The sequence below is a fragment of the Emys orbicularis genome, chromosome 7 (genome assembly GCF_028017835.1).
Source record: "Emys orbicularis isolate rEmyOrb1 chromosome 7, rEmyOrb1.hap1, whole genome shotgun sequence".
Lineage (NCBI taxonomy): Eukaryota > Metazoa > Chordata > Testudines > Emydidae > Emys > Emys orbicularis.
Genome location: NC_088689.1, coordinates 45,426,275 through 45,449,323, shown reverse-complemented (window position 1 = coordinate 45,449,323; position 23,049 = coordinate 45,426,275). Strand labels below are relative to the sequence as shown.

The 23,049-nt window shown below is 45.5% G+C and overlaps 1 protein-coding gene across 1 annotated transcript in view; it reads left to right on the top strand.

Annotated features, from left to right (window-relative positions):
- Nucleotides 1-23,049, top strand: part of LOC135881199 (nucleolar RNA helicase 2-like) — a 42,568-nt gene that overhangs the window by 5,184 nt on the left and 14,335 nt on the right. Inside the window, exons 4-10 of the mRNA XM_065407752.1 lie at nt 4,593-4,771; nt 6,897-7,014; nt 8,170-8,355; nt 13,231-13,376; nt 14,508-14,657; nt 21,777-21,938; nt 22,783-22,902. Of these exons, the coding sequence (XP_065263824.1) occupies nt 4,593-4,771; nt 6,897-7,014; nt 8,170-8,355; nt 13,231-13,376; nt 14,508-14,657; nt 21,777-21,938; nt 22,783-22,902 (1,061 nt within the window). The remainder of the gene's footprint in view (nt 1-4,592; nt 4,772-6,896; nt 7,015-8,169; nt 8,356-13,230; nt 13,377-14,507; nt 14,658-21,776; nt 21,939-22,782; nt 22,903-23,049) is intronic.

The window sequence follows — 23,049 nt, the reverse complement described above, 5'->3', positions numbered from 1 at the left end:
ATGGGATTCCCAAACTGCGGTGGGGCTATAGATGGAACTCACATCCCTATCCTGGGACCGGACCTCCAGGCCAGCCAGTACATTAACCGAAAGGGCTACTTTTCAATGGTGCTGCAAGCACTGGTGGACCATAGGGGACGTTTTACAAACATCAACGTCGGATGGCCGGGCAAGGTTCATGACGCTCGTGTTTTCAGGAACTCTGGTCTGTTTAGACGGCTGCAGGAAGGTATTTACTTCCCGGACCACAAAATAACTGTTGGGGATGTGGAGATGCCTATAGTCATCCTCGGGGACCCAGTCTACCCGCTAATGCCCTGGCTCATGAAGCCCTATACAGGCGCCCAGCCTACCCGCTAATGCCCTGGCTCATGAAGCCCTATACAGGCGCCCTGGACAGTGAAAAAGAACTCTTCAACTACCGTCTGAGCAAGTGCAGAATGGTGGTGGAGTGTGCTTTTGGACGTCTCAAGGGGAGATGGAGAAGCTTACTGACTCGCTCTGATCTCAGCGAAACCAATATCCCCATTGTTATTGCAGCTTGCTGTGTGCTCCACAATCTGTGTGAGAGCAAGGGGGAGACCTTTATGGCGGGGTGTGAGGTTGAGGCAAATAGCCTGGCTGCTGATTACGCCCAGCCAGACAGCCGGGCGATTAGAAGAGCCCAGCGGGACGCGCTGTGCATCCGGGAGGCTTTGAAAGCTAGGTTCCAGAGTGAGCAGGGTAACCTGTGACTATTAAATTTGTTTACAGAGAAGCTGAACCTGCCCCCGTTTCTTTACCCAGTGAATGTTCACTATCCTCTCCAGTTACATACCCCGTTCCCCCCCTTCCAACACATGTTTAAAAATAAAATCACTTGAAATTTGTTAATGAACACAGTTGTCTTTATTACTGTTTTCGCGGTAAAGTGTTGAAACTGGGACGCAGACTGTGGTGGGGAGCGGGTGTAGTGTAGTGATGCAAAGGACGCTTCTAAACTCCAGGAATGACAGGCTCCGCACTGGTGGACTGGTTGTTTCAACGGAGCCTGCCAGCCCTCCTGAGTGGGACTGCGTGTATGTGGGGGCTATGTGACTTTGTGGCGGGGGAGGACGGTTACAGATCCCCTGCTGCGTGGCTCTGTGATCCAGGATAAGGACCGCTGCATAAGATCTCTAACCGCCCTCCCCCGCCACAAAGTCACATAGCCCCCCCCCACACAGAACATGAAAACCACCTCCCAGACTGACCAGGGTGCCTAGTGACTGCAATGTGTGTGTGACCTGCTGCTGAACCTGCCCCCGTGTCTGTACCCTGGTAAAGGTGACTGTCCTGTCCAATTACCAACCCCCTTCCCCCCTTCAAACAGACTCTCCTCAAAAAGAACATGATGGAAACAGTAATTAACAGGAACGTATTTTTTATTAGCAACTACACAGTTAGGGGATGAAACTGGGACGGGGGCTTGGGTGAGGCGGGAAGGAAAGGACTTATCAAATTTTGGGGAATGACAGCCTTCTGCTCCTTGAGCAGTCTGCAGGGGTGGAGTGAGAGTTTTCACAGACTCTGCCGCCCCTCCTTCTTGGTACTTTTGGTGAGGGGGCTATGTGACTTTGTGGCGGGGGAGGACGGTTACAGATCCCCTGCTGCGTGGCTCTGTGATCCAGGATAAGGACCGCTGCATAAGATCTCTAACCGCCCTCCCCCACCACAAAGTCACATAGCCCCCCCCCCCCCCCACAGAACATGAAAACCACCTCCCAGACTGACCAGGGTGCCTAGTGACTGCAATGTGTGTGTGACCTGCTGCTGAACCTGCCCCCGTGTCTGTACCCTGGTAAAGGTGACTGTCCTGTCCAATTACCAACCCCCTTCCCCCCTTCAAACAGACTCTCCTCAAAAAGAACATGATGGAAACAGTAATTAACAGGAACGTATTTTTTATTAGCAACTACACAGTTAGGGGATGAAACTGGGACGGGGGCTTGGGTGAGGCGGGAAGGAAAGGACTTATCAAATTTTGGGGAATGACAGCCTTCTGCTCCTTGAGCAGTCTGCAGGGGTGGAGTGAGAGTTTTCACAGACTCTGCCGCCCCTCCTTCTTGGTACTTTTGGTGAGGGGGGTATGGGACTTTGTGGCGGGGGAGGGCGGTTACAGATAGACTGCAGCGGGGCTCTGTCCTCCTGCCTCCGGTCCTGCAGAACATCCACAAGGCGCCGGAGCGTGTCCGTTTGCTCCCTCATTAGTCCAAGCAGCATTTGAGTCGCCTGCTGGTCTTCCTGCCGCTACCTCTCCTCCCGTTCCATGTGTGATCGGTGGATTTGGGACAAGTTCTCCTTCCACTGGGTCTGCTGGGCTGCCTCGGCTCGGGAGCAGCCCATAAGTTCTGAGAACATGTCGTCCCGTGTCCTTTTCTTTCTACGCCTAATCTGCGCCAGCCTCTGGGAGTGTGATGCCAGGGTAGGTCGGGAGACAGTCGCAGCTGTGGGGTGGGAAAAAGGGAGTGAATTTCTCAGAAAGATAAATTTTGTTGTGAACAAAGAACATAGTCTTTCTCTGTGAACAAGACCATGCACAGCACCTATCACATGCGCACTCAGGACAAGGTCGAATTATCGGCCTTCGCATTCAGTGCCTGGGGTCTTGCAGTGCAGATCAGAGAAGCGGGGCAGGACAGCGGAATTTGGGTAGCAGGCTGACATGGTAAGCCATAGACTTGTGGCTGCTTAAAACTTTAATAATAGCACTGGCCTCCTTTCACGGTCAAAGCAATGCTTCTAGCGTTGGCCAGTTCCTGCTGCCAGCAATCCGGCAAACATGAACTCTGCCCCTGTTCCACCCCCTCGCGGCTGTCCCAGGGAAAGATCCCTGTATGCTGCCCCTCTCCCGCCTCCACCGTGTGGCTGTAAACCGCCGGTTACAGTTCTGTAAAGGAACAGGCAAGCAGTCCCAATACTAACATTCCCCTACCTAATTCAAAGCAGGTCACCATGAGCGACATCACTCTGATGAGGATTTCAGAGACGGAGAAAGAACGGATGCTTCGGGAAAGCCTGCAAAGACCAGGGCCGTATGCCGCCCTGCTCTCCAAGGCAATGATCCCGGAGTACTTGATGATCTCCTGGCGCAGAAACGTTTCCTACTACGGAGGACACAATAAGGCCGCTCTCCCAAGGAACCTCATGCAAAGGCTTTCCAATTACCTCCAGGAGAGCTTCATGGAGATGTCCCATGAGGATTTCAGCTCTATCCCCGGACATATAGACCGAATTTTACTGTAGCTGCACTGGCAAGGACTAAACAGTAGAGCGCCTAGGGCAAACCAATCATGATAAACCGGACATTGTTAGATTTTTTTGCAGTAGTTGCACTGCCAAGGACTGAAACGTTAAGCGCCTAGGGCAAACAAATCATGAAAAATCCACTGTTAATATGAATGTTCTGTTCAAAATAAATGTTTACATGTTTAAAACACTTACCGACTGATCCTTCCCCTGATTCTGGGTCAGGGTTAACGCCTGGGGACGGTTGGTAGGGGATCTCTGTGAGGGTGATGAAGAGATCCTGGCTGTCTGGGAAATCAGCGTTGTAAGCGCTGTCGACTGCCTCGTCCTCCTCATCTCCTTCCTCATCTTCCCCGTCCGCTAACATCTCCGAGGAAGTGGACGTCGACAATATCCCATCGTCAGAGTCCACGGTCAGTGGTGGGGTAGTGGTGGCGGCCGCACCTAGGATGGAATGCAGTGCCTCGTAGAAACGGGATGTCTGGGGCTGGGATCCGGAGCGTCCGTTTGCCTCTTTGGTCTTCTGGTACCCGTGTCTCAGCTCCTTGATTTTCACGCGGCACTGCGTTGCATCCCGGCTGTATCCTCTCTGTCATGGCTTTTGAGATCTTCTCGTAGATTTTTGCATTCCGTCTTTTCGATCGCAGCTCGGAAAGCACGGACTCATCGCCCCACACAGCGATCAGATCCAAGACTTCCTGATCAGTCCATGCTGGGGCCCTCTTTCTATTCTGAGATTGCATGGCCATCTCTGCTGGAGAGCTCTGCATCGTTGCCAGTGCTGCTGAGCTCGCCACAATGTCCAAACAGGAAATGAGATTCAAACTGCCCAGACAGGAAAAGGAATTCAAATTTTCCCGGGGCTTTTCCTGTGTGGCTGGTCAGAACATCCGAGCTCGGACTGCTATCCAGAGCGTCAACAGAGTGGTGCACTGTGGGATAGCTCCCGGAGCTATTACCGTCGATTTCCATCCACACCTAGCCTAATTCGACATGGCCATGTCGAATTTAGCGCTACTCCCCTCGTTGGGGAGGAGTACAGAAGTCGAATTTAAGAGAGCTCTATGTCGAACTAAATAGCTTCGTTGTGTGGACGGGTGCAGGGTTAATTCGATTTAACGCTGTTAAATTCGACATAACCTCCTAGTGTAGAACAGGCCTAAGTAAACTAGAGAAGGTGATATAGTCCTGCTTTTTCTGGGGATAGTGACTAGTCTGCTTGTGATGTTCTGCTGTGTTCAAGTTTACACACGTCAAGCACCAAATATAATGTACTTATCAGCTCATTGGACCTTTTAACAAAACCCTATTCGACTGTCTCACAGCTCGAGGTGTAACATACCTGTTTCCTGTGCAAGTAAAGACCTTCAAGCACATATATGATGGCAAAGATGTTGTAGCTCAAGCTCGAACTGGAACTGGAAAAACATTCTCTTTTGCCATTCCCTTGATTGAAAAGCTTCAGGGAGAAATGCAGGAGAGGAAAAGAGGCCGCACACCAAAGGTAACTAAATTACTCGATAGCGAACAAATTCTGATGTCACATTTACTGTATTTTTGTCATGGTGGTTCAGGTTTTAAGTCGTCTGTGAAAAAGGATTCTTAAAGTATGTGCCCATGTAGATTCTGCTGTAGGTATGTATGTGCCTGAGGTCCTGTCTCTTGAATAGCAGTGTCAGTTGGGGCCACACATGCTACCTCATGCTCAAGTGTGAGGGGGTAAAGGGTGGAGTGGCTGCAAACATCCTTCGGTTCTTCAAGTGATTGCACATGGGCATTTTACGCTTGGTGTATGTTTTTGTTGTAGGAGCAGCAGTGATCTGTATGCTCTGTATAACATGTATGCTCAAAAGGTCTGTTACACTTCTCTCCTCCTCCTCCTCCCCCCCCCCTTTGAATACCTGTGAAGTGGCTTTCCCCCACCCCTCCCTCCTGGAATGCTTGTGGGATGAATGGGCTGCTTAAACAGCTGGAAGATCAGAAGAGCTCCTAGATAGACAAGATGTCTGGGACTCTAATTAGGCAGCACTCACACACCCAATGCATGGACACTGGCTGAGGTGGAGTGTGACCAACCAGACGCAGCCAAGTCATCTCTAGTCGCAGGCCATGAGGAGCAGGTCCTTAAAAGGGGAAGGGGCCATGTGCTCAGGAGTGCACTCATAAGCTTGTACCTCCCATGAAGGCCCTTTGCCCGGACCGCCTGGCCAGGGGTTCGCGGCGTTGCATTTCATCGTGCCTTGGGAAGACTTACCTTCATCACACCGTCTATCGCTGCGCTGTGGGATACTTACCTTAAAGAATCCTGACATCTCCAGTGCCGTGCCTGTCCTGGGAGCGTGAGTATGCGAGTGTGAATGTGACCACCCCCCTTCTTTTGAGCTTAGCTATCAGTATAATAAACGTGCTGCTTTCTGCCAAACTCTGGTGGGTCATTAGTCCTCCCTAAGCTTACTAGCTGGCCCAATTTTGGGTCACAGTTTTTACTTCGAGCACTGTTGTCAGAATGTTTCCCTTAGTAGTGCCTATCAGCGCAGCACGAGCACTCTCCGCTGCCACGTGCCACCATGTGCAGGTATAAAGGGTGAAGCTGCCCCTGATTCCCCTGAGTTCCTTCTTACTGCCCTTGACAGTTGTTGGAATTTGTCTTGCTTCAGCAAGTTCTTTCAGCATCTAGTTGTATATAAGATTCCCAGTCTTAGTTAGTAATAACGTTTTGTTTATTAAAATTAGTTTCTTGGGTCCCCAATTTCGGGGTTCCATTTGTCAGTATTGAGGAATGCCTTAGTGCCTGGGCTTCAAGCCCTATATTTCATCTAAACTGATGCCCGTGCGCGACCCACATTCTAGTTTAAAGGTGTCTGGGTGAGTCTCACATTAGTGATTGGTGTGAGATTTGTAATGACTTCAAGCTGAGGACCAAGAAAGTTAGAGAGGTCAGGCTAAAGTTTCTTTTGAGGGAGACCACCTTCAGAGCCTTTGCGGTTGGAGAGGGTGTTCAACACTTGGGCTTCTCTGAGAAGTGCACGTCCGATGTTGGCAGAGTCCTGGCACCGCTCATCCTCTCTGCTGCGCAAGAAGAATCATAGGAGTTCCAAGGAGAGGAAGACTAGCTTTCCCATTCTTTCTGCTCCCAGTTGGTGTCTTAATTTTGAATGAAACTAGCTGAATGAACTGAAATGAAGAAAATATTCTCTTTACACCTGCAGAAGTGAATACTGCTGTCAAAAGCTGGTTTAGTGCTTTAACAAATTGCAATTCCACGTACTTAGCCTGTGACTTCCACCAGTTCAGTGGTTTGACTTTCTTTAGAAATTCAGCAGCAAATATGTACTGCTTGAATATTTTTAATTTAAAATATTTTAGTAGATTGTATTAAGTTTAGGTCTTAACACAGGTTGTCATGTTCTGTGAGATAGTAGTGTCTTTTACAAGCATGTAAAATGATGACTTTGTGATTTGATGAGGCCATAGGAACCTTGAACTATGCTTAAATGCCATTTCTTTAAACCTGCAACAATTACAATAGAGGTGTAAATATACCGACCTAAATGGAAAACCTATGTGGCTTCTTGGCAGACTCCAAGTGAAGGAACATCTATTTTTAACTCTTTCTTCCTTCTGTGTAGGTGTTAGCTCTTACTCCCACTAGAGAGTTGGCAAACCAGGTAGCCAAAGACTTCAAAGACATCACAAAGACACTCTCAGTGGCTTGTTTTTATGGAGGAACTGCATACAATGGACAAAGTAAGTAAGACTTCTGTCTAATGATTGACCTGCAGATTGATTGGTAACATTTGAAACACTGTTGTCTCTCTCCAAATAAATAATTTTAATCAGAAAGTGAAGACTCTTAAAGAAACTAAGTAGCCTACTCTGTCCATCTGTGCTAGGAAAACAAGAGGATCCTTAGTAAAACACACAGCTGCCTTCCTTATTCCAGGGGTCTTGGACCTCTTCCACATTGACTTGGGTGTTTGAGAGAAAGGAGGACATTTCCTGCTGTGTGTATATGAAAACATTGTATTTGGTCCTGTTTCTTGTAAATAACCTTTGTCTTACAAACATCAGCAAAGTAAATCTAAAAGTGGAAGATGTTAAGTCTTAAAGCTGTCGATGGAGATGGCATCTGTGCGAGTAGCTGGATCTCTTATGGAGAGGATCCTTACATCCAAGAGGGTGGAGGAAACATTCTATATTACGGTAATGTTATTAGTTATATCTGGATGGTTGTGAATGCATAACTAGGCTGGGAAGAAGACACTTAATTGTTAATGGATTATGCATCATGGGCATAGCTATTGGGTTTGGCAGAGATGGAGAAGGAATCCTATTTTTCTGTAGGATTTCAGGAAACGGGGTGGTTAAGTGACATTGACAGCAGCATGAAGAAATTTTCAGAGGCAACACTTTAACATTTTTTAATTCAACTTTTTTGTCCCAGTTTGAACTAATGAGCTTTGGTAAACTAACAGCATTATAGTTTAGTTTTCCCAAGCGTCATTTCAGTTTGATTAAAATAAATAATTTGGAAAGAGCCAACTGTTTCTTAACTGCTTAAAAAAATAACTTGTTAACTCACCACTAAACTCTCATTGCCCTTCTCATTCTTATTAGAAAAAATATTTCACAATGCTGAGACCATTGTGGTTCCTGTCTGTCCTTTTATCATTTTTTTTCATTCCCCTTCTCCTTTTATTTGGGAAATGAACTCTGACATAAGACTTCACAAGCTGTGGCTTCAGTATTTCTCAGCTGTATAAATTTTCTGATCTCTGTTCAACTAGAACATTTATCAGTGCAGTATTGCCAATATAGTGAAAGTGATCCTGTACTTGTAAGCTGCTGCCATTTTCTAAATTCTTCCGCTCTTACGCGTATCTTTACTAATTTTTCTTTTAGTTGATCTAATTCGAAGTGGTATTGACATCTTGGTTGGGACCCCAGGTCGAATCAAAGACCACCTTCAGAATGGCAAGCTGGATCTTTCCAAACTCAAGCATGTTGTCCTGGATGAAGTTGACCAGATGTTGGACATGGGCTTTGCTGAACAAGTGGAGGACATTTTACGAGTTGCGTACAAGAAGGGTAAATTCCGTATTTAAGTGAATAGTAAGGAATATCATTAGTAATTAGACCATTAAAACCCAGGTGGTTGCATATGGTGTTATAACACCATATAAATCAACTGTCTTGTGACAAGATTAGTGGCAGTGAAAACGAATGAGTGCTATGGAAACCTGCTGGGGATGTCTCTAGGTAGTGTACTATGGATCTGGAAATCATTCATAGAATCTTCAGAACCTATAAGATGTCACTCTCCAGGCATGGCCCAAGTCCATCTGCCAATGGCAGGTAGATAACTTTCCCTGGCACTTATCCATAGGCTGAAATGGAAAGTTGGCGCTCCTAAGCAGTGTCAGTGGAGGCTCCCTATGCTTACCCTTTTCAGCATGTTAATGGGGTCTGACCTCTCATCAGGCTAGTACACCTCTACCCCGATATAATGTGACCCGATATAACACAAATTCGGATATAACGCGGTAAAGCAGTGCTCTGGGGGGATGGGGCTGCGCACTCCGGCGGATCAAAACAAGTTCGATATAACGTGGTTTCACCTATAACGCGGTAAGATTTTTTTGGCTCCCGAGGACAGCGTTATATCTGGGTAGAGGTGTAGTTAATCTCGAAGATAAACCCTTCTTCTTTTTGATTCAGTTTTTTTCTCCCTGTATCTGTAACTGATCTGGGATTAGGACTGTCAAGCCATCTGGAGTGGCTCACGAACATGGGTGCCAACGTCAAGGCAGACTTACAAACCAGGGCATAAACTGGTTGTGTGTTCTATAATTAGATTTCACCAACCAAGTGTCAAATGTGAACTCTTTAAGCGCCATATAACAGCATTAGCAGTCACTTACTTACCCTAGATCAATTTTACCTTAGATCTCACAAAAAAGATGACACTTGTAGCCAATCTTGTAATAAACTAACTAAAGATTTATTAACTTACTAATTTTTCTTAGTTATTTATAAGATTAAAGCAGGTAAATATACATACAAATTAGTTAAAGCTTTAGGTTACAAAAAGTAATAGAAGCTGCTGTAATGTACTGCCTCTACATGTCTTTTAGGGCTAACCCAAGCTAAGTAGCTTGGGGATCTCTTGCTTATACTTAAAATATTTCCCTCTCCAAATTCAAAGCAGCATAATGATACAGTTCCTTCTGGTCAGGGATTTTTAGTCCGATACCCCCAGAGTTCAAACTGTGATGGGAGGAATGTGTGACGGGTTGGACCCCTCCCCCCCTTCCAGGGTGCCACCTGATGTACTGGGGTTTCACTGGGCCCACCCATTCCACCAGCCTGGGCTCCCTCACCCTGTCCTGCTGCACGCACACACACAGATAGGGACACACCCAGCTGCAGAATGACACCAATACTGAAATCAGTGCTGCATGGGAAGTCTTTCAGGTAGGGAATTGTCCAGCACTCAAGTGCACACCCCTTCTGGAAAGTAAACCCAAAATTGTATTGTTTTGTGCTGTATAAAGATCTATACAGCATAAGCTCATGAAATTCGCTCCCTCCCTCAATGTGGAGGAAGATATGCACAGCTTTCCTCCTGCCCCCCCAGTTATGAATTGCACAAACTGTGTTTTAGAATAAACAAAAAACAAGTTTAACGACAAAAGATTAAGTGATTACAAGGGATAGCAAACAAATCAAAGCAGATTACTGAGCAAATAAAACAAAACATGCAACCTAAACTTAATACACTAAACTAACTGGTTAATAGTAGCAAATTCTGACTCTAAATGTTGTGTTATGCTGGTTGCAGAGTTTCTTCAAGGTAAACTGCACTGCTTTCAGCTAAAACTCCAGGTATTCCTTTCACAGGCTAGACTTTCTTGCCTAGGCTCAGCCCCTGTTTCTCTCCCAGCCCCCTCCAGCTTAGTTACTTTGTTTCTTCAGGTGTTTTCAGCAGTCTTCCTTCTTGGGTAGGGAGGCAGTGGAGAAGAACCTAGATGAACTTACTCCCCAGCCTTAAATAGGATTTGCATATGGCAGGAATCCTTTGTTTCCCAGTTTGACTCCCACCCCCGCTAATGGAAAAATACCAGCAGTCCAAGATGGTGTCCAGTACCAGGTGACATCACATGACCTTGCAGTGTCAAAGCAGCATCCCAGGAAACTTCTCAGGAAGGAGGGAGATTAGCATCTTCAAAGTCCTATTATCCTTCCTAATGGCCCATCTGGGCTGATTGCATACTGTCTGGTGGGCGTTCTCCAAGTGTAAACACTGTTGTAATTGTTACATAGTTAATATTCCTAACTTCAGATACAGAAGTTATACATGCATACAAATAGGATAATCATATTCAGTAAATCATAACCTTTCCACTGATACCTAACATGATGCGTCTTGCATAAAACATTGTGACGTTTCCCTCTGGTGTTATCTGGACCGGTGATCTGCTAGGTCACTCCAATCTTTGACTCTGGGAGCCAGCCTTACCCTGCTCTGCTGTGAGAACCCCCACTCCTCGGCTGTTCACGCACAGCCTCTGGCATGTAAGCTGCTCCTTGGATTGTGCAACCGAATGACACTAGCCAATACCTCCAGTCCCAGACGTAACCCTAGGAACCTCAGTCTTGCAGTGTCCAGTTATGCCTGCTGGATGCTGCAAGCTTATATGAATTTGTCAATTTAACAAAGAAATTGATATGTACCAGGCTTGTTATCCCAAGGGGAGCCTCTGACACGCTTCAGACCAAATGCACTGCTTCAAGTAGACTAAACAGATTTATTAACTACAAAGATAAATTTTAGTGCTTATAAGTCAAAACATAACAAGTCAGATTTGGTCAAATGAAATAAAAGCATAACGCATTCTAAGCTGATCTTAACACTTTCAATGTCCTTACAAACTTAGATGCTTCTTACTACAGGCTGGCTGGTTGCTCTTCAGCCAGGCTCTCCCCTTTGATCAGCGCTTCAGTTGCTTGGTGTGGTGTCTGTAGATGCAGGTGGAAGAGAGAGAGAGCATGGCAAATGTCTCTCCCTTTTATCATATTCTTTCTTCCCCCTTGGCTTTGCCCCCCCACCTTCAGAGTCAGGTGAGCATTACCTCGTTGCAGTCCCAAACTGACCAAAGGAATGGGGGTGACTCCCTCCAGAGTCTAACAGATCCTTTTGTTACTGCCTAGGCCAGCGCCCTTTGTTCCTGTGAGGCTGAGTTTGTCCCATACCTGCCCTGATGAGGTGTGAACTGCCGCTCTGCTCTTGGAGAATTTTTGTCTGGGCTTGCTTTAAGCCATGAGGATACATTTTCAGCCTCATAACTATATACATGAAATTATAACCTATAACATTACTGTAACAACAATGTTCAGTGCATCATGAGCCTTCCGAAGACACCCGACATGACAAACTTTGCATTGGATGCCACAAAATCATATTAGAAGGATGAATATGGGGGTGCAGGGTGTTCCCTCGAGGCACAGTGTGTCACAAATATATCTTATGCTATATTCATATAATATCTCTATAAAGAATATGGGCTGTAGGGTCACAGAGGGTTTGTGCACATCCCCCCTTCATGGGTGTGGGGGGGAGCAATCAACAAAATCTTTTGTCCACTGATGTTCCACAATGGTTTGTCTAGTCTCAGTAGGCCTTTTGTTGGGCAGATGATGACACCTCTTGTGGTAAACTAGTATTTCACGCTTGGTAATGCTTCTCTCCTGACTGAGTGGGATAGGGGGTTTCTAGTTTCATAGCAAACACTTTTATAGTTACAAAGCAAACACTTAAATATTACCTTATAACAGGGATGGCCAAACTGGCTCGTGAGCTACATGTGGTTCTTTTACCATTAAAGTGTGGCTCACAGAGCTTCCCACTCCTCCCCTTTTCTCCATCTACCAGATTGGGTGGGAGAGCTCAGGACCTCTGCCTTGCAGTGGGGTGGTGAGATAGGGGTTTCTGCCCAGTGGGGAGGAGGGTCTTGGGGCTTCAGCCCCATGGGGTGGACCTGTTGTGGCTTGGGGCTTCAGCAGGAGTGGGGCTAAAGCCCTGAGCTCTGTCAGGTGCTTCCTGCAGAGCCGAAGCCCCGAGCCCTGGCAAGTGTGCCTCGGCTCTTGAACTTCTGAAAATTGTCATATGCAGCTTGGAGGGTCAGTAAGTTTGGCCACCCCGTCTTATAAAACAGTAACAGATAATATAAGTGAGATTAATGCATGCAACAACTCACGAGCATTTCATAAAGTCCAAACACGTTCTTATCAACTTAACATCTATTTTAACAATGCTAGCACACAGGTGAGCCAGACTGATTTCCAGTTACGCATTTGTCAGTGTTCAGTGACTCCTTGGCATGAGCAGGCACCTAGTCTGCCAGTGTCACAAACGTTACTTTTGTCTTGTGTGGGTGTCACAGCAGCTTTCTGAATGGTACTAGTAGTTGGATCTTGCTAAAGTAGGTTTGGGTTTTGTTTTTTAACTTAAAAGAAAAAGTGGTGCTAATGATGTTTTATGGGTTGGTATGATGGCCTGGTAAGCTATAGTCTGCATAAATACATGGAGTTTTTACCTCCCTTCTTGAACAGGATGGCTGCACACTTACTATGAGGGTGGAGGCAAAAACATCTTATGTTGCTCAAAAGAAAAACCTTCTTCTACTTTACTGACATGGATCAGTGTTAATACCCAAGGGAGGTACGTTTAACTCTACTCATCTGGAAGTTGGCTCAAAAGTGAGCACTTTCCCAGAATGGTTGGAAAAGAGTACAGCAGTTTAGAGTACTTCTCATCATGAAAACAACACGAATAGAATGTTGTCCATATTTTATATATCTGAAGCTATCACAAGAGTACGTGGGGCAAATTTGGCCTGAATCAACATGCCACTTTAGGATTTTAGATACCAAGATCATAAAACAGATCATTGTGTTTTTAAGATTCTGAAGACAATCCCCAGACATTGTTGTTTTCTGCAACTTGCCCACATTGGGTATATGATGTGGCTAAGAAATACATGAAATCGAGATACGAACAGGTTGACCTCATCGGGAAGAGGACTCAAAAAGCTGCTGTGACTGTAGAAGTAAGTAACTTGGCTAGTGTGGCATATTTTTAGTTCCCTTTTCCTTTTTTCCATGTTATGTATACTTTATTATGGTATGAATTTGAAAATACATCACAAATATATCTTTCTTATTGGTGTAACTTGGAAATATAGTTTGAAATGTAATACTCTTTTGGTACAGAACTTGTTACAACTACTCAAACTATTTGTTGTAAAAGTGGAATGTCTATATTTTCTCCTGAAATAGCTGGTGATCTTACTCATGACTAAAGCAAAGTTAGTTATTGAACATCATTCTCTGTTGTTACATTGGCTATTTCTGGTCTTAGCATGTTCCTTTACTTTTAACCTCCCCCCTCCTTCCCCTTTGAAGCAGTAGGCTTTTTATTTAATTAGAAATCACCTAGTCTTCTGGCTGGAAGTATCTGCTTTCACAGTGCCACTTCAAACACTGCAAGGTGTGCCACCCTATTGAAGACACTCTTTGATATGCATTCAGTTACTACAGTGCTGGACACAGTATAAACACTTAAATATTAAAAACACAAACTAGTTAAAATGTTCTTTACCTGACGAAGTAGACACTTCCATTTAAACAGTTTATCCTAAAACTTATTTTTGACTGGTCAGTACGGCACAATATGGTTGCTTCAGTAGGACTGAAAAATGCCAAAATCCATTGTCACAAAGAATTGACTTTAATTAAACCATTATCTTCAAAATATGGATTGTTTTTATGTAATTTTCCATAAAGCTCTAGTAAATATCTATATCTAAATAAAATATGGGCGAGGGGGTGGAATTATGTATACCTGACTCTACTTTGTGGAAGATCAGCTCATTGTTGGTTTCTCTCTATGTGGGGAAACTTGTTTGCAACATATCTAATTTTTCATCCTACAACCACACCTTTTTATTCCGTTTTAGTCTAATCATAGTGGGCAAAAAAATCCATATATTTGATTGCTTTGACATATTTTAATAGTATGTCTAATCTAATTCTGTCTAATCTGAACACATTCCTCAAAGGATAACATCTTTGTACTTATATTGGAGTCTACATTTTCAAATATATACTAAATATTTTTAAAACCTGACTTTATTTAAGTTTTTTTATGCCAGCTAAATGGTAGAATATTTCTTCAACAGCATTTGGCTATAGAGTGTCACTGGTCTCAAAAAGCAGCAGTTATTGGAGATGTCATTCAGGTTTACAGTGGCAGTCATGGACGGACCATAGTCTTTTGTGAGACCAAAAAGGAGGCAAATGAACTGGCCCTGAATACTTCTTTTAAACAGGTATGACAGCTTAGTTATTTTGCAAGATAGTCTGTTGTTTATCAACATGGGGCTGGCATCAGACCCACGCTAACTAAATCTGCAAGAGTGTAACGTTCTTTCTATGGGGACAAGGCAAACTTGGGCAGGAGGTAACTGAACTATCACGTGGTTTCAGAATTTTGATATAACAAGATCAGCCCAGAGTCTACAGCAGGGGTGGGCAAACTATGGCCCCGTGGGTCGGGGGCCGCACTAGCGGCTCAGCCCCGCTCTGGCGCTTCAGCCGGGGCGCTGGATTGGAGGCCGCCCCACCCCGCTCCGGCCAGGGTGCTGGGTTGGAGGCCACACCATGCAGCTCGCCCCTGTTCCGGCACTCCAATGGTGTGGTGCTGCGTGCAGAGCCGCCTGGCCACGACTTCATGTAGGAGCTGGAGAAGGGACGTGCCACTGTTTCTGGGAGCCGCTTGAAGTAAGCGCCGCTTGGAGCCTGCACCCCTGAGCCTCTCCCCGCACCCTTGCCCCAGCCCTGATCTCCCCCCCCCGCTCTCCAAGCCCCTTGATCCCAGCCTGGGGCACCCTCCTGCACCCCAAACTCCTCATCCTCAGCCCCACCCCAGAGCCTGAACCCATCTGCACCCCTTCCCGCACTCCTGCCCCAGCCCTGATCCTCTCCAAACCCCTCGGTCCCAGCCCAGAGCACCCTCCTACACCCCAGACTCCTCATCCCCAGCCTTACCCGAGAGCCTGCACCCCAACCCCAATTTTGTGAGCATTCATGGCCCGCCATACAATTTCTAGTCCCCAATGTGGCCCTCGGGCCAAAAAGTTTACCCACCCCTAGTCTACAGCATTGTAGACTTAAATGTTGGATTCCCCTATGGTGCTGAAGAGTCTTCCTTAGAGGTTCCGTAGGGGTGGCACCATCCACAGCTGAGCTCCAAAGTGAGAGTATAAAGGGAAGAACCCTCCTTTGGTTCCTTCTTAACCTCTGAGGTCAGAGCATTTGTGTTCCTTGTCAACAAAAACTTTTGTACCTAGTGGCACTCCTTTTTGTCACTTGATGCTTAAAATCTTTATTTGGCTTTGTTGTATTTTAAATAAAATTTTTTAGTTCTTAACCTTTTTTTCCAGTCAGCAGGGCATCCATGCCCCGCCTGGTACTGAGGGAGCATATGCCAAGGTTCCCAGATTTTAAAACTTGCTCAGGTTGCAGAAAGCTTGTGCTTGTCAGTGACCTTTATTTGTGCAGTCTCAAGTGCTTAGGTGAGACTCACATTAGCGATAGGTGCTCTATTCATTGTGGTTTCAAGATCAGGACAAAGAAACTAATGGTTGGGTATCTCCATTACATTATGAAGGTGGCTGGCCTTAGACCGGTATTGGAACCCTATTGATCGTCAAGTGAAGTTCTTCTACTCTCTCTTGCAGTGCTTCCTTGGTTTGTCCTACAGACAGGAGCCCTAGGAGATACCTGTCTGTGGTGCTGTCGTCTTTGAGGCCCAAGACTTCCTGGTCTCCAGAAACGCAAGAAAAAGTTGGCGTCGGGCTCTTCAAAGTCCGGTGCCTGGGACTTCTCTACAGACTATGTTCTGGTACCAATGGTGGAGTGTGCCCTTTGGCTCCCTACTGCCCAATACTGGCTCATACAGAGAGACTTGAGCCATCTACTCTGGTGCCCTCCCAGAGACCATCGAGACTGGCTCCCTTGGTTGCAACAGAGCAGTCGTTCCTGTTCGCAGTGGGACAGCAGCCTATGTCCCTACTGACTAAACCAGAGGTTAATGCCGTTGCATAGGTGCTGACTTACACTGTTCCCAGTGGGTGCTCGGCACCCCCTGGCCCCACCATCGCCCTGCCCCCATCCCACCCCCTTCCCCCAAGTCCCTGCCCCACCTTTTCTTCGCCTCCTCCCCTGAGCGTGCCGCATCCCCACTCCTCCCCCCCTTCCTCCTGGAAAGTCCTAAGCAGGAAGCGCTGGGAGGTAGGCAGCTAGGCTGCTGGTGGGTGCAGAGCACCCACTAATTTTTCCCTGTGGGTGCTCCAGCCCCAGAGCACCCACGGAGTCGGCGCCTATGTGCCACAGCCAGGGACTTCTTATGCCTGTCGGTACTGCAGTCACTGTTGCTTCAGGGCAAAGTTCCCTGTTGAGGACTAGTGCAGTTGTCAAGACCCTTTGTACTAGAATGCGCTGTTTTTGGTATTGGCTCTTTCCTCCTGGTTTGGTGCCAGATCCTCCACACCGCATATTACCAGCAGCTAGGAAGCCATCCATGGTTCACCTGATACCATGCCCCTGATGCAAATATAAATTGAGGTCACAGAAGACCCTTCCCGGTACCATGCCATGCTGCCTTTTGGAATTCCCAGATTCTCCGTCAAGTTTTGAGGTAGGCTTTCTGGGTATTGACACAGAGTTCAGATCTTTCTTCCTGATCTCATTCCTGCACTCACTGGCATGGGTTCAAGAAGACTTCAACCACAGATTGGGACGTTTGGGCCAGTCATGCCTAGGGCCCGGTGCTTCCAGCTTCTAGATTTCACTCACGCTCACACTCACTTCTCGTACTGGTACTGAGACCCCTGACATGGTTGGTATGTTCAAGCTCAGGACTTTCCTCACCTTGCTTCAGAGCTGGAGCCTGCCCCAGTACTACAGGATCAACCTTGGGAGCAATCTCCATTGTCTCCCCTTTAGGCATCCTCCTCCTCATCTGAAGAGGCTCTGGTACCAGAGGCATCATCCCTGCTGTGACTTTGACATCAGGAGCTTCCCAGGAGAGCAGCAGCTTCCCTGGGCATCCAAGCTGAGCTAGTGGAGGAGAACACGTACGAGCTGATCAACATTCTCTATTAACTGTGGCAGGAAAGGCAGCCCCGCCTGTCAATGAAGCCATTTTACAGGCAGCTGAAACATTCTGGCAAACCCATTTCTCCATTCTATTTGTGGCCAAACAAATGGAACATAAATGCCAGGTTTCATCCCAGCAGTTTGAATGGTTTTTTATTTACATCCTACATGTGGCTCTTTAGTTGTGGCCATGATGAATGAGAGGAGCCAGTAGAGCTGGGCTAAGGCTACCCCCCCCCCCGAAAACACAGGTGCCAAAAAGCTCATCCTTTCTGGTAGGAAAAACTTATCCTATGGCAAGTGTGCAACTCTGTATTGCCAGTTACCCTGCTGTTTATCTCATTCCTGTTAATTTTCCTTCATTAGCATTTGACTAGTATGCTAATAGACTTCTATTGTAAGATACACAGTGGTAACCTAGGGAGATAGGTGTCTCCCATCTCCTGTCTGAAGGAGTCTGTCTCCACTGGGTGACCTGCCTTTAACTACAAGGCTTTATACCAGAGGTGGGCAAACTACGGCCCGCAGAAGCTAGCCCCCGGCCCCTCCTCCGCTTCCCCCCTCCCCCGCCGCCTCACCTCGCCGCCAGCGCTCTGGCCCGCTGCTCCTCCTGGGCAGCATGGCTGGCTACAGCGGGGCTGCAAGCTTTTGCTGCTCTGAGCAGCATGGTAAGGGTGGGGGGTTAGATAAGGGGCAGGAGGTCCCCGGGGCATCAGCGAGCAGGGGGCGGTTGAATGGGGCGGAGGTTCAGGGGTGGGGGCAGTCAGGGGACAGGGAGAAGGGGTTGAATAGGGGGTGGGGTCCCAGGAGGGGGCGGTCAGGGGACAAGGAGCAGGGGGGGTTGGATGGATCGGGGGGGAAGTGGGAAGGGGCGGATAGGGGGCAGGAGCCAGGCTGTTTGGGGAGGCACAGCCTTCCCTACCCAGCCCTCCATACAGTTTCACAATGCTGATGTGACCTTCAGGCCCAAAAGTTTGCCCATCCCTGCCTTATATGCATAATTTCCAGTGTATATGTGCATATGTCTTTATATATTATCTGTGCGTACGTTTTTCAAAGATTATGATGACCAGTGTGACATAGACTTTCAGTACAAACCTCATGTGACAGTCCTTGGTGAACTAGAATGTAAATACCAGACCCAGGGGCCCCTCTAACCATTATGCATCCCTGTACCCTCTCCCAGCTGGCATCAAGAGGTCCTTGAGTCAGTGAGTGCATCTGGTGGCTATTTGAGCGATCCAGCCTCGCATAGACAGAGTGAGTGAAATTAGTCTTACTATCACAACCAGATTTCTGAAAGGTCTAGATAGATTGTTTCTACCTGCCAGGAACCTAACTCCTTCTTGAGATTACAGTTTAGCATTATCTGCTCGGTTGGACACTCCTTTTGAACCTTTAGCATCGTGCACGCTTCTACACCTGGTAGGTAGTTTTCTTAGTAGCCATTGTTTCTACTAGGAGAGTGGGATAACTGAGTGCATTGGTCACTGATCTGCCATACTCACCTTCTACAAGGACAATGTTCAACTTAGACCACATCTAAATTTCTCTTGAAAGTAGTATCTAATTTCCATCTGAAGCAGACTGTATAGCTGCCAGTTTTCTTCCCAAAGCCACATACTCACAAGGATTAGTGACGGCTTCACCCCCCTGGATGTTCATTGAGATCTGGCTTTTCACTTGGATAGGACAAAGCCCTTTTGAGTTTCTTATGCAGTGTATGAAAGTTCAATCAGTCACTATTCAGACTCTCAACCAGCTGCATCTCAGTATTATGCTTTTAGAGGGAGCCTCCTGGTGAACTCATGGCATGCTCAACCAGAGCACATTTTGGCCTTGGCAGCAATTGTGGCACATGTCCTGATTATAGGCATACGTAGGGTGGCAAAGTGGTCTTCTGTTCATATATTCATCAGATATTATGTGCTGTCTGCCACATTGAGAGAAGATGCAACTGTAGGGACAGTGGTCCTGCAGTCAAGTCGCTTTTTCAATTAGACTCCGAGCTCCACTGCCTGGGATAACACTTGGGAGTCACCTACAGTGTAATGGACATATGCAAGTACTTGAATTAAAAACAGTTACTCACCTTGTAACTGTTGTTCGAGATGTCACATATATTCATTATACATTATATTCTTCCCTGCATTGGAGTCTACCAATGGCTTCTAGTGTGAAGAAGCTGAAAGAGGAGTTCTGCAGGTTATGCTCTGAAGTCAGGGTATGAGGAACTTGGCAGTGGATGGGGCTGCCACTATGCATACCAGTAAGGAAAACTCTGACACCGGTGCACAGGCCATGCACATACGTACATCTGCAACACATTTTGAAGAAGATGAGTAACCTCTTTTATGACAACAGTGAAGGTTCTGATGCATCTTTTGGAAGGTGATTTGTAGTCATGGGAGTTACTCTGACGGCAGTTCGTAGTGTGGTTAACGTACTATGACCCTAGCACAGAATACTGGTTTCAGTGACTGACTGGGATGCACCTCTTGTAAGAAGTGTCAGTTACTAGGGGTTACTTCTGTTTTGTTACTTTAGTTATTAATTACTAGGGGTTAATTTGTTTTATTACATTCATTATTTATTAACTGTTTCATGAGGAATTTGAAATAAACTTAATTTAAATCTGTATTGGGGCATGAAAAAAGGGGGGTTCTCAGACTTTCTAGCGTCACAGAATAGAGGTCTTCAGTTCTTATTTCTGAGACTCAAGCCACAGCACTTGCTAAGTCTGCAGAGAAATGAAGATAGTTGATTTTAGTGCTAATACTAGCATTTGAGATACTGGTGCATCAGCAAATCACCCTGACATTAGTGATGAGTGCTGGTATTGCAGTAAATCCCTTGGTGGTAAATATCATCCTAGTACAACTCCAATCTGAATCAATTATTAAAATCAATACCATGCAATCAGATCCATTACAGCATGAATAGAAAGTAGTATGGCATTCTACTTTTTGGGGGGAACTGAGAAGCTTTTACCTGCCACACCTGTGTTCAGGAGTGTTTTTCTCCTGCACTATTAGATGATCTCACTAACAGCTAAACCTGAGCATGGAGCCTTTTCCTGCATTCTGTTGGTGTTAGTGATATCACCTGTTGCATGGGAAATGCAGAACTCTGATCTTGGCAGGTAAGAGAAAAAAATATTTCCAGCTGTTTTTGTTTTAGTATCTTAATATATCAGCTTGCTGGAGGAATACATACCCATACCCTCTACAAAGCAGCATTAATCTGAAATGTAATCATTTTAAAAGAATTTAGGTCCTATAGCGGCCCCTAAGTCCTTATCCAATTTGTGGTTTATAATCCTTCTCTGTTCCTGTGTGGAAGACAAAAAGAAAACTGAGGCTACGTCTACACTTAAAAACATGGAAGCAGCACAGCATTGCAGCTGTGTCACTGTCGTGCTTCAGTGTAGATAACTTACTACAGTGATGAGAGGGTTCTTCAGTCAACGTAGTAAATCTGTCCCCCTAAGAGGTGGTAGCTAGTTTGGTGGAAGATTCTTCCATTGACCTAGTGCTGTCTGTGTGGGGACTTAGTTGACTGTTGCTCAGCAGTGTGGATTTTTCACACCCCTGAGTGATGTAGCTGGATCAGTGTAACTTTCTGGTGTAGACCAGCCCTGACTATACATAAAATGCTGTCAAGTGCACAAAATAAAGAAACAATAGTCTCTAATCTTTCAGTTATGTTAATTTTGGGTGTTTGTAATAATAGGTAAAGAAACTTTCAGGCAGATGTGTGGGTGTCTAAAAGATGATTATTTTTAAACTCTTTTTTTACTCATTTTTTTAAAAATCATTTTTATATTTTAAGAATTACTGGTACTTTTGCCCTTGCTGCTTTTGAAGGGAGCATAGGTTGTGTGTCTTTCTAGCTAAAGACAGCTAAATGACATTGATGATATAGTGGCACAATAGTGTGAATAGAACTGCATTAGAGGTAGCTCTTATGTTTTATTTTGGGACGTCAACAAAGTCTGTTGGCTAGGGCACTGGATTGGAAGCTGGGACAGAGTTCTAGATCTAGCTCTGACACTGACTCTGTGTGGTTGTGGCAAGATACCTGTTGCTTCCATTTCCTAATCTGTAAAATGGGAATAATGCTTTCCTACCTTTTGTAAAGCACTTTGGGCTATAAGGGTAAAAAGCACTGTATAAAAGCTAAGTATTGACATAATTTTTTGCTATGTAAACTAAAATATTTCAGTTTTTCAGTATCCTTCCTATAGCGTGGTGCCTTTTATACACTGTCATAATAATCTTGTTTTACAGGATTGCCAGTCGCTGCATGGTGACATTCCTCAGAAACAAAGGGAGATAACATTGAAAGGTTTTAGAAATGGAGTGTTTAAAGTTCTGGTTGCAACTAATGTAGCTGCCCGTGGTTTAGATATCCCTGAAGTTGACCTAGTTGTACAAAGTTCACCACCGAAGGTAGGAAATGGGTATGTTGTGTGTCTTTTGTAATGTATACAGTAGTCCTCTATTTGTTTTCATGTGATTGATAAAGTAGCATTGAATTGTGGTATTCACCACACACACAATTCTTATTATAGTTTTGCAGTAAGGAAGCTTATAGTAACCAGAGGTAGTCTCCTGATCAGAATACTACTTAGGATGCATCAGTTGTAGAGTCCAAGGTACCTTTAGGGGTGTTTCCTTTTAAAATGCCCTCTGATGAGCTCTGGCAAGGCTCTAGCTCTGTTTAATGTATTAACTGTTGAGTAAAGTTGACTAAAATCCTGCCCTCCAAAGCAGTGTATGGTGCTTTGAAAATTTGAAAAGAATTTGGAGAGGCAGTAGAATAGAATGGCTAGCAAGAGCAACACAATTGGGTGGGAAGAAGAGCCCAGTGGAGAGAGAGAACTCTGAATGAAGTTAGGCGAATACAGACAAAACCTAGGTTTATTCAACGTAGCTGGGGACATGCTGACTTCTCATCCTGTACACTGTGGTAAATGTGATATGTGTGGTATTTAGCTATACGTGGAATTGCACAAGAGCAAATTGAAACCTTTGCTTGAATTCCCTATGATGATAGAAGCATAGTGGCACATAGTTGGCCCGGGCTTGTAACTTAAGCTCTGAGCAATATTTAACCTAGGTTTATGGGGATCTTTTTTACCTAGTTTGACTTAATTCATTAAAAAAAAAATTAATTTCTCAGATACAATTTATTATAATATATCTCCAAACACTAATGTAATAGCTTCCATGGACCTTTGTGTGTACACTAAATTGACTGACTACAAAAGTAATAAAGGTATTTTTCTTGAAGGATGTGGAGTCGTATATTCATCGTTCTGGACGCACAGGCCGAGCTGGACAGACTGGGATGTGTATCTGTTTTTATCAGCGAAAGGAAGAAAGTCAGCTAAGACATGTGGAACAAAAAGCAGTACAGTATCATTTTAGTCATGTACACTTTATGTATGTAGTGTGTTAGGATAGCTCAAAATCCTGCAATCCATACACTATTTGATAATCAGATTGTTATGAAGCATACAGTGAGCACTACCCTCTAACTGAAGTTTAGCTGGTTTCC